The sequence below is a fragment of the Amphiprion ocellaris genome, chromosome 4 (genome assembly GCF_022539595.1).
Source record: "Amphiprion ocellaris isolate individual 3 ecotype Okinawa chromosome 4, ASM2253959v1, whole genome shotgun sequence".
Lineage (NCBI taxonomy): Eukaryota > Metazoa > Chordata > Actinopteri > Pomacentridae > Amphiprion > Amphiprion ocellaris.
In genome coordinates this window covers 13,079,913-13,092,379 of record NC_072769.1, presented here as the reverse complement: position 1 = coordinate 13,092,379, position 12,467 = coordinate 13,079,913, and the positions used below count along the sequence as shown (strand labels likewise).

General features: G+C 43.3%; 1 protein-coding gene across 12 annotated transcripts in view; it reads right to left on the bottom strand.

Moving 5' to 3' along the window:
- The window catches only part of nfixa (nuclear factor I/Xa), a 113,493-nt gene that overhangs the window by 89,869 nt on the left and 11,157 nt on the right, over nucleotides 1-12,467 (bottom strand). The window contains exon 1 of one of the 12 annotated variants that reach the window (XM_055010030.1): nucleotides 11,622-11,781. The exons of the other annotated variants lie outside the window; for them this stretch is intronic. Within the exon in view, the coding sequence (XP_054866005.1) occupies nucleotides 11,622-11,648 (27 nt within the window). The 5' untranslated portion in view covers nucleotides 11,649-11,781. Of the gene's footprint in view, nucleotides 1-11,621; nucleotides 11,782-12,467 lie in introns of those variants that run through there. 12 annotated transcript variants of the gene reach the window in all.

The following is a 12,467-nucleotide window of genomic DNA, read 5'->3' as shown; positions in this document are numbered from 1 at the left end:
TCTAGGTTTAGTATTTCGTATTTTCCTTTTGCTAGAAATACCCCCTGTTGTGATGAAAGTTTGAATAGCCTATGAGTAAAATACTGTTTACGTGTAAAATGTGTCCTCACTGGCTCTGAATTGAATCCTGCCAATTTTTAATTATTTTTTCCTGGTATCCTGCTCGGCTTTACTTCGTTTGACTGAAAAGAAACAAACAGAACAAATTTCTAACTTTAATAAATATTCTGTTGCTGCTATATTATTTATATAACAGTACAGTTTCGCTGACTGTTGGTAAACCTTCAGTGAAACTGGTTCGGTATGAAATACCAGTCAGTCTCCATTTATAAACATGTGACTGTATGAAAAGATAGTATCACAGAGAAGAGAGCCAGAAGGAAAGAGCTGGACTGAAAGCAGCAAGAGCTGCCACGTCAGATGCTGCTGAGTCTTCTTGGCTGTCAGGACTGAAAGACACAAACACACACACGGATACACACACAGAGAAAGAAATACGCACACATATAACTGCAGTATGGCCTCCACACACCCATAAAGACTCAAATACATGCACACACACGCGCACACATACACACACACACACACACACACACACACACACACACACACACACACACACACACACACACACACACACACACACACACACACACACACACACACACACACACACACACAGACACACACACAGACACACACACAGGGGAAGCAGGGTTTGCCTTTGCAGTGCTGTTTGGGGAGAGTTGGAGTCATCCGCCAAGCCTGACACCCCTGCTCAGTGTCGCCATCACCGCTGTCTTTCTGCAAGTCAACATGGATGGAGCCACTCCATCAATAACGCATACAGCCCCTAATAATAAAACGAGCAAATCCCTCAGTTTGCCCGCCACATGCCAGAGAGCGCCTGCCCGGGGTCTGATCATATCCTGCTAGGATTGCTTCTGGATTTGCACTTATCATTTGGTTACACTCTTCAAGCATTTAAATAAATATTTGGTTTTCCAGGTTTCAGTATGGTATTTAAATGCTTTTTAAAAATTACTTTAAACTGTGACCAAATTGTGACAGCGGTATACGCAAAACATTTATTCGCATGCACAAAGAAGACAGCTCAGTGTTCCCTGGATCAGATGCAAAATAAGATTTGGCCTCATCTTTATTTAGGCTAACTTTCCAATTCCTGGAGAAATTGCATTATTGAATACAACAACGTTATTGTTGCAGCAAAATTTTAGAGGGGCTTTCAGCTTTTTGTATTTCCAGAGAGGAAAATGAAAATGTGAACGCCATTTTTCATTTTAAAGAGGAGAGAGAAGGCTCTTGTGTAGAGATTTGATTCTTCAGATAGCACTTAGCACCATTTGTCAGCTCCTAGAACTGTAATATGGTTATGATACATTAGCATTCCTTCACATCACCAAAGAAACCCAATATGTGTATATCAAGCATTTTAGTCAGCGGAGGAACAGTAAAGAAGCAGAGGGGGAAAAAAAGAGAAGGAAAGGAGAAGGGGAGGAGGTCCAGAAGATGGAGAGCCAGGTAAAGGCTTAGCATTAAGCGGCGAGAGGGAGTAAAAAGTTGCCCGATGAGCAGCATTCCAACGGACAAAGCCTCTTGAATGGTGAAACTGTTTGAGATAGCCTGTGCTGTTCTCAGGAGAGACAGACAGGGAGTTAGTAAAGTGCTTTTAAGCTCACCAAATCCAACATATCCCAGATAAGACTGTGGCTCTTCCTGAGGGAATGAAAGAGAGCAGTAGTGGAGGGGGGCTGGAAAGAATGAGGTAAAATGCAGGAAAGAAGTGGTTGAAGTAACAGATGCAATGAGAGAGAGAGTGTGTGGAGGTGCAGCTGAGGGATGATAGAGAAAAACAGTCAAAGATAAGCAAACATATAAAAGCAAAAAAAAAAATAGGGATGTTTTAAGAAAGAGAAAGAATGACAAAAAAGAAATGAAGTGTACGGGAAGTGACAGCATATTATCAGATGAGAGCACATGTGAGTTTTAGTGTCGGTTGAATCTGTCTCATACAGTGCAGCGAATGAACTCGAAGACACTGAGCAGCCCTGCCTGCTTCTACAGCAGGATTTTATCACCTGCGTGAAAGGCGGCTTGAATACACACTGGCTAAGATCATCAATCTCTGCTCTGCTGCGTTGTAAGAGGAACTTGTGCAGGCCTTTTATGTACTTTTTAGTGTTTGGATATTATTCAGGCAAGAAAATCATCATGCTGAGGTGCAGAAATCACTCAAAGCCACACACCCAAACACTATCCTTACAAAGGTGCTTAACAACACACTAAAGTGTGTCTGTTTTATCAGTCTTTTTTCCAATTTTTCTGCTAATTTTCTGCATACACACACTGCTGACTGCATTGCATGTGCATAAAAAGGCCAGAGACAGGTGCACACATACAGGCCAGAAAGCAGCAAGTCAACAAACAAGGGTCAGTTTTTAATAATTATCTGTTTATTTAGCAGTGGTCAGGTTTTAACTTATAAACCTTCAAAACTCCCTTGCAAAATTCCACCTTTTAGACTCCAGAGAGAACATTCAAACAGTATTAATTCCTCTGCTGGGAAAAGGGACGGCCTTTTCCCGGAGCAATCCATAACATCTGAATATAAAAATAAATATGAAGAGCGGGCGCGCTCTTAACCCCAAACTGAGAAGGGAAAAAACCTGCCGGGAAGTTTGATGGTGGTGTATGTTTTTCCTCTGTTTCATCAGTGTCTGGGACAACATTTTCTTTCTGCACCGTTGCTCTCGCCGGGTTTTCAACCTCTACCGCCATTTCTCTTAGTCTCCAGCTCTCGTTCTTCTGCTTTTTTATCCTTATTAAGGGTCCCCTTTTAATCTCTGTCTCCTTCATCTTTTCCCTCGCCCTCTCTCCCCCCCTCTCTCCTCACTCTCTGCTGGATGCCCCTGTGCCGGTTAACACACCACAAGCCAGAGGGAGGACCGCAAGAATGCTTAAATCAGCATAATTAGGCCTGTGTGTACTTTAAACACACACGTTTCCCCCAAGCCTGGACCCCTGCCACCCGTACACCGCTGTGTACGCAGCCACGGCCTGTCTCTTTGAGTCAATAAACACAAACATATCAGCAGTCAGTCTCACAAACGTTTACACAGCGCACACACACACACGCACGCATGCATGCATATGCAATACATGAGGTGAAAAATGATGCAGTATCAGTCTTCCAACCAACTTCATCCCACCAACTCCAGCTACCTCCCTCACACAGCTGTCACCCACCTCCCCCTCAGGCCCAAACCACCGTCACCACACTAACACAGTTTGACCCTTTACACTGTGTAGCTGACGGCAGAGGAAAGAAAATCAGTTTAATATGGGAGCTCTGGCCTAAAAAGTTGCACATTTGTTGAAAAATTTCCATAAGCAAGCAGTTCAAAAAAATAAAAATAAATGAAGCGCAAGCGTGCACTAAAACAATGGCGGGGATCTCAGCGGGGGTTTGTGGTTTTGTCCCACACACATCTGTATGTGTTTTAGGTTTCAGTCGTGCATTAACAAAACAACAGCCTCCCAGCAAATCCAAGGGCCCCAGCTGCATGTGGGGATTATCAGTAGTCATTACACCCCATTTAATAATAATCACCGCCATCAAAAACGAATCACTCCCAACATGTGATAACACTGCCTGAGTGGATCATATTAGCGAAGATGAGGACTGATTAGAAAATATTTCATTTGCATTTTATCTTATTTGTTATTTCAGCGGGACCCACACACTTTGTGAGCAACTTATTACTGTCTTTATCTGCATCCTCGTGCTGCTCTTCGTGTGTGTCAGAGTATCTCTGTGTGAGATAAGAGCCATGACGGAGATGACATCCATGAGCGTACATTATCAAAGAGAGAAGTGTGAAAGTCAGTGAGTACGGCTCGGTTCAAAGGCATCCAATAAAAACATTACACTCCCTCCCTCAGGAGTTTAAACACTCGCAGCTCCCGAAGAAGCTTCAGGTGCAGATGGACACTGCGAGTGAGGCCTCGCACAAACACAACACAACACTGAAACTCAATCTTGTGAATGAGAGGCATAGTTGAGGACTTCTAATCCTCAAGATGTCCACAGAGAACAAGTAACTCCAGTAGTGAATAGTAATATACTCGTGTCCATGACTTTGGAAATGCAGCGACGTTGCCATGGAGTTTAAATGTCACAAAGGCAAAACATGAACTTAATGTGATTTCCATTTTTAACATTGCCTGCCACAAAAACAGATAAATTTAACGTGGCCTCAGCTTACTTTTTCTCCTGGCATAACACTGCAGAAAGTGATCAGAGCAACATGCTCAGTCTACTTAGAAAAATATTTTGTCAGCAGCATTTGATCAAAGTGGTGTGATACTGTTTATATGAGGGTGAGCGCTGAAAACTAGCCACAAAGAAGCCACTCTGTGTGTCTCCGTCACACTCACACACACTGAGGCATGAACACACTCAATTCTCTGTTTGTGGCCTCACACAGCTGTGGATTTTGCACAGGGTTCAACCAAGGTAAAGATATGGTATATTATGCAATGGCTTATAGATTTTTCCACTGCTGGCGAGCTGCCATCGCTCTCAACGGGTGGAGAGAGAGAGAGAGAGAGAGAGGGAGAGAATCATAGGGGAAGCACACTTTGTTCCACGAAGTCTGACTTCCTAACTGGACTCACTAGCTGCTCATGGGAGGCCTCTAGGACCAGGAGTTACACTGTGGACGTAGCACCGCATGTGTGCGTTACCTGATAATACTGGGAATAAAGTAATTGGAAGACTGTTAGTGTATTTGTGTCAGACATATTCATTAAGCCTGGTGGATATTTCAGCTGTCGGTCCCATGGGGGATGTGGACTGCTGCTGCTCTGCACTGGGCTGCCTCTGCTTCACACACACACACACACACACCGCAGTGGCAAAAATAAATGACCTTAAGCAGTCTTTCAACACAGTGGAGTCTAGTGGCTATAGAGGGTGACCTATGTATTTCCATAAACTGCACTTTAAAGATACAGTAGTCATATTGACTCAAGCTGGACAGCAGTCAGCTATCGTTTATCTTTTAGTCCCCATTTGCTCTGCCAATATGTAAGTTTTGCTGCTTTAAGGACTGTCGGGTTTGACAGTAATAAAGCACAAATTTAAGCCTTTGAAATGATCAACAAAAAACTCCAATGTGCACGCATGACAGACATTTCAATGCAGGCTACTTCCAAAATGAGACTTGGAAGAGTCAGCAAGAGCTGCCCAGTCTGTTTTGAATCAGACGCTCGCCCGTCAGGATGATCAATCTGAATGTTTTCTTGATTTACTTACCGAGTACGTGACATGCATATGTTAATGAAACTTGAGCGCTTCTCATATCAGTCTTGTCCATATTTTACCGCCTGGATTAAGGAGGCAGACATACTGTTCACACACAAAGCAATAGAAAGGCATTCAACGAGCTGATTTGGCCTAGATCTTGCACACCGAGGTTTCCCCTACTCTTTTAATTGGGCTCTTGATGCCCGACATAGGGTGTACTTCCTCTAATTAGCTATATCTATAGCGTATGGGAGGGTGATGAATGCATGCATGTGTAAAATCCTCTTTTGAGCAACTCCAAACTAACTAAGAGCTTTAATTTCACGCTAGGCTGCATTGTCCCATTCAGTGGGGTTACCCCCACAAAAAAAGCCTCTGAGAAAATCAAAAAGAACGAAAAAACATACCAATGGGTCACAGAGGAGGGGGATGGAGAAAGACAGAGAGAAGGACAGAGAGAGAGAGAGAGAGAGAGAGAGAGAGAGAGAGAGGGAGACAAACAACAACAACAACAACTGAGGTTCATCCTGGAACAATGCAGATCTCTCACTAACCGTTACTTCTCTTTTAAAGGGAGCTAATTGAGGAGGTGGAGGAGGAGGAGCAGGATGAAGGTGAAGGGGAGTCTGTCCCCAAGCAGCTGCAAGGAGACTGCAGTTCACTGCCTCTTGCATCTTCTCATCCTTTGATTCCTTATTGGTTCCTCACATTTCCACTGTCTGATGAGCTCATCCCTTGCTGGCAAACTAAAGTCTTTTCGGGTTAAATGACTGTGAGCCGCTAGTTGTTGCACCTTTGATTCTCAAACCTGAGAAAAAATAATAACAATTTTGCACAGGGAGGTTATGCAATTATCAGTCAATCACTCACACAGTTTACACACCTAATTCCTACCACCAGCCAAATGTAAAATTATATCGTGTAGCGAGCATCACAACAACAAAAGCTCTGAGGGATAATTGTGTTTATTTGATTTTGGAGTACTTTCTGCTCTCATGACAAAAACTGGCAGAGGCTAAACGGAGAGAGATGTTCCCAGTATCAGCACACTGAAGTGATTTTGACTCTGCGGCTCCTCCGCCACATGTCTGTCTATCTGTCTATAACATACGCGAGCGCTCGGTCTGGTTTAAGGTGTGTGTGTGTGTGTGTATGTACATGTGTGTACCGTATGAGTTGGTAAACAAAACTATATCTCAGACCAACATAAGACCGCTATAGGGGCCGCCTGCATCCACTGGCCACAGATCAGCCTAAACCTAATCCACACTAGAAGGCAGAGGCATTGAGACACACACAGACACAGACACACACACACACACACACACACACACACACACACACACACACGTATCAGCCACACGAATACATGCCCATCCATCCAAGGGACAGCAACCTATTACTCTGTTGTGCCAACTGCCTCTGTTAAGCATGGTAAATCCATTTTCTATGGGCAGTCAGGAAGACTGCACAGATAAGGGATAAGCAGAGCACCAGTGCTGGATTTAACCCACCTCCAAGACAGAATCACACACAGACACACACACAGGGAGAGGAGGACTGTCCACAAGCCACCTCAGGGTTTGGCTTCGGGGCCTTACGGTTTCTGCAATAGCACATTTTTGTTATGTTACAAACTAAAAGTAATATTTGCGGCATCAACATACATAAGACTCAAATATATGAACGACAGATCGACTTACTTTTGCCATTTAAAGAACTGCAAGTGCATTTTTTTTTTCGAAAATGCATTCAGACTGTTTAACTGATAGAGATATTTGGTGCCACTTCTCTGCACTCTTCTCCTCCGTCCCTCCCTACCAGCTCTCACTCTGGGCCAAGCAGTGTAAGGTGGACCTGGTCTGAATCCAGCAGAAAGGATGAATAAGTAAAAAGAACACAGTGTACCCCTGGGTTCTGCCTGCAACCCACTGCATGTCTGCCTGCCGCTGGTCTTCAGTTGGCAGGCCACGTTTAGCCCTGCTCACCGGCCACTACAGCAAACCTATTCTCTGGTGCCTGTGCTGTGCCTACTAACTAGGACCTGCAGGATTAGTAGTAGTGTACGTGTTTGTGTGCCTATGCGCGTGTGTGTGTGTGCGCGCGCGCGCGCGCGTGTGTGTGCGCGTGGTGCAAATTGACGCCGGTAAGGCTCGGTATGTTACCAGATCACGCAGGCCCACCTCGACTTACACCAGCACCGCCGCTGTCACCGTCCGGTCCCAGTGAAACCAGAACCGAGGACTGACGCAGGAGAGCCACCGGTCCAAAACTGAGCAGGAGTAAGAAACACACACATGCGCAAAGACGCACACACACGTGGACAGACATGATGGACTAGACCTCGAACCTCTGACTTTAATAGGTGAAAGCAGAACATGTGGCTTTGTTTCTAGTGTTTAAATTAGTAGATATTTATAACAATATAACTACACAAACTGCATGTGTGGGCTACTCACATATTGCCACACAGACTGTACGCTTCCCCATATGTGCATAAACACCAAACTACACACAAGCGCTTTTATTGCCATCGCCAAAGATACTGACCACATTTTTTTCCTGTTGCTATGGCTATATGGCATGGTTACAGTATGTATAGATTTCCCTTCATGCTTTCAAGTGCTTTGCCAATCTGCACGGCCGAGCGAATTTCAAGGGCTCATTTGATCTCCAAAATCTAAAACCCCCTTAAGAAGTGCATATAATCGGACATGAATCGCTCATGAGCGAGAATCGAGGAAAGCAAATAAAACTTTTTGTCTGCGAACCGTGCGGGGGGAAAACGGTTAAACAATCTTTCCCGCACATTGTTAAACATCTCTGAGTCTGCAGCAGAGCTTCAGAAGTTGGCTGCGTTTGTGAGACGCGCTGTAGCTCCACATTAGCAGCCCATCTCATTTGGATAAGCGGGACTTAACTGGAGTCTGAAATAATTGATTTCCAAACGCAGCACATAAAAGTTTTTAATTAACGACATCTTCTCGACCTTCAAAAAAGAAGAACAACAACAACAAAAAAACACATAAAAACTTTATGCAAATGCATTTCCGTCACAGGGATGTGAAACAAAGCAACGTACTCCCGTTAAAGTACAAAAAACCCTCTTGGTGATGTTTGGCAAGTGCGCTTTTGGCTGATCGGGTGCGTCACCTACCAGGCCATTCCAGCAAAGCTTTTATCAGCATTAATAATACATTGTAGATTGTTTACACCAGTTTTGCATGTTTTCTGTGATTTGTGAATTATTTACATGGCTGTGATCAAGAACGCAATCTTAATGGAGTCACTGGACGGCAGCAGCAGCGCGGTTACAAGAACATTACGCACGTCAGTATCCATCATCCATCATCCGCGCGCTCATGGATGCGCACACGCACCAAGTCGAAGGACAACAAACAATCCGGCCCCCCCTTCTTTGCAGCATCAAACCACAGATAGTTAAAAACGATCAGAGCAAATCAAAGCTAAATGTTTCGAATCAAGTTTTAATTACAGGTGTAAGCACGATGCATGGGCGTCTTTAAAGTTAATTTTTGACCGCTGTTATCTTAATATCCTCTGAACACAAACACAAGCTCCGCGCGAAGATATGAGAGAATGCAAACAAAGCAGCTCTGCTTGATATCCATCAGTGAAAGCCGGAGACGAAATAACAGCAGCCTAAGCAGATCAATATGTATCGCGCATATGGGCAGCACGCGTCCATGCGGCGCTCGTGAGAGAGGATCTGCTGCCAATTAATTTTAATTAATGGAAAGAAAGAGGAAACTCGATGCGGACCTCTGCCTCATACCACCAGGCTTGGAAAATTATCTGTGCTAAATATGCAGTAGGGCTGTTGGACTTATTTTACGCATCAAATCAAACAGAGTATTGATTAGAAAATGTCTCTCTCGCTGTTCAAAACGCACAGACGCCACAAAGGTCAAGGGAAAAGTGGAAGAAAGAAAATTACGAAAAGAGAGAAGCCGTTTTCTTAGTGGTTCAATTGCTTCTGATGCAGAATCTACGTCTGATGCAGTGACGAAAAGAGAGAAGATGAAAATATAGTATTTGCACTTGAGGAAGATTTGTGTCGTTTTCTTTCTGACAAACTTCGTAAAGTCACAGAAACACGCTGAGGTCCGGTCAGAGGGCCTGAAATAACACCGAGGAGGAATCCTGCGTGTTTTCCACGGAGCTCGTCAAAACCAGACTTTTCTGTTTAAGGAAAGGAATGATTTTCTCTGCTGCTCCACGGAAACTGTGTGAAAGTCCAACGTTAGCTCGAATATATTTAGAAAAATCTAAGAAATATAATACAAAGCTCCTAAAACAACAACACAAAAGTGCGTAACTCGGCAGGCATTGACCTCCTTGTATCAGTGAGAATTTCACCTACACGCCTGAAGCTGAACACCTGTGACTGTACAATGCCAGATCATTTCACAATATAAATGAGTGCGTAAATAATACTACGCATGAGGCAGTTAAAAGTGATGTCTTGCAGTGCATCTCTAACTCCTGACGTAGTGAAGCTCGGATGAAAAAATATACATGACCTCCTAATAAATACTGAATGAAATGCTCACATTCAACTTGCTCTTTAATTGTAAAATACTGAAATATAAAAATGGCATTTAACCGGCTGTCTAATGTGAAAAGCCGAGCGGCAGAGGGAGAAAACGGACTTGCGGCGGCCTGAAACTGCAGACTCGGCGCGCCTGCACTTCTCATGTGTTAACTCTGCAGTGGCTGCGCTAAATATGCGCGTCTGGGAAGAATATGTATTCAACAAACAGAACTTTAAATAAATTTGTAGTTTTAGGGAGAAAAGGTGCTGCGCTGCTAGGAAAACGAAAAAGGTCATTTACAGCTTGACCTTTGCTCTTGTGAGAAGTGAAATGATTTGGTTTGAGTTGCAGAAAAAAAAATCTTAGATATTCACCACTTTCAGTTCAGGAATAAAACATATCTACTGTGAATTGTTTTTTTAAAGCAGCAAAAAGAATCCGCAAGCTTCCCTTGTGCCAAAGCGGTTTAAATGCACTACTTGGCCCAGTATTATTATTACTATTATTTTTATTTCACTTTTATATTATTTCTGGTGGATATATTTAACAGAAATATGACATATTTAAGATAAATTACAAAACATTTGAGGGGATAAATAAACATAGCTCTAGACTTTTTTCTGTTCAGTAGAACTGCAAGTTGAAGTTCAAAAGGTCAAAACTCAGTCTGAAGCCTAATTTTGCATTGAAGGGCAAAAATGTGAGCTGAATATTAAAAAGTGATGTGTTAGTTATAGAATGTGTTAGATTGTTTTCAAATAAGTAAAAGAAAAAAACATATTCATGCGTGTTGCTCTCACCGAACCATTACCCCAGACGGCCTTTGGAAATTACACATAAATACGCATGAGACGTTTTCTAATGGCGTGAATCCCTCAAAAAACCAATCCTGTCTTTAATTTAAATAACACAGAATAACTTATGAGAATGTAGAAAACACACATTTCTTCTTTAAAGAATTGCTGGATTTTGTCATTTTTGAGTCTCCACACAGCCCACCAACTCTCTCGTTGCCGTTGTGTCTGAAAAAAGTTTTTTTTATTTTTTAAATTAAATGGAATGAAGTTTTTCTTCAAAACGAGGCTACTGAGGAAGAATATACTAAACCCAGGGTCAGGTATGAACGGTGACCCTGAAAGGCCCCCACGGCCGTCCGCGGCTAAAGACGGAACGACCTCCCGAACAGCGGCAAGCACAGAAAGCCCCCCTAAAAAAATCCACTGTCCTGCAAGTCAAGCATTAGAACTTAATATGAGGTTTGTGATGTTTGTCGAAGCAGCCGATTATTGCCTCGGGGTGTTTGCAATTAGTCGCCAGCTGCCGGGAGGACGCCCAACTCTCCTTCCCCTTTCTCCAACCTCCGTTTTATATAAAATAGATTTGGGAGAAGCGCCATTTTCTCTCCAAACCATGCGCAATGAGACGCACAAGAAAAGCCCGTTGGAGGAGTGCCATTAAAAAGAAAGGGGGGAGAGAGACGGGAGCGAGAGAGAGAGGGAGAGAAAGAGGGAGGGAGGTTAAACACGGGAAAGAGAGAGCAGAGTTGGGGGGAAAAAAGCTCCTTAATACGCAACAAATGACAAGCAGCAGCAGCACGACACAACACAACACTGTAACCGCGTACAGTAGAAGCAGACCGGAGGCGCACGACACCGGAAATTTTTTCTTTAAAAAAAAAAAAAAAAAAAAAAAAAGCTGCGAACCGGAGCGTTAAAACGGCGATTTACTTTCCATACCTGTGTCAAGCAGTAAGGGGAGTACATGGTGGTGTCTAGAGATGAAAACTGGAGTTGTTGATAACAAAGTTGGATGGAGGTTCGCTGCGGTGCCGCATTGCAAAGCCGCTGTGGCTCAGTCCAGGCTGTAACCCCGCCTCGCTCGCAGTGAAAGCTCGGCAATAACTTTAGGGGAAAGTTTTGCTGCTCTCTCTCCCGCCCTCCCGCGTTCTCTCTCTAACGCTCCCTCTCTCTCTCTCACACTCTCTCTCTCTCTCTCTCTCTCTCCCTCCCCGCTTTTCTCTGATTGACACAAACCTAACTTTATATTTGATTTTTGTTTTTTGGGACGTTTTGGAAAGAATCCGTGCTTCTCTAAAATCCCCCAAAGAGGCTCCGCTTGAGATGCAGTGTTGCTGCTGCACTGCTGGGCGTCTGGGATTGTCAACGAGGAGCGCAGTTATCGTGTTTTGTTATTTTATTATCTGTATGTGTGTTTATTTTCTCTAATGTTCATGTGGCATTCAGATTTGCATAGGAAGTTTCTATAGCTTTTCTGTTTCAAATGTAATTTTCACATCTATCTATCTATCTATCTATCTATCTATCTATTTTTTGTGATACTTAAAACACTTCTTCAGTAGCTCGTGGCATGAGTTTAAAATTCCACAAACCTTCCCACATCATCATCTCTAAATAACCCCACTAGTGCAGGCATATCTAAGTTGAAGTATATTTTTGCTTTTGTTTGATAAAACTGTCTTTTGCCAGTGAGCACACAGCAAACACAGCAAGTGACTGATGGCTCAGATTTCCTTAAAATGATCTCCTTTTTTTTCTTGCTTTCATATCCTTTGGTCTTACGAA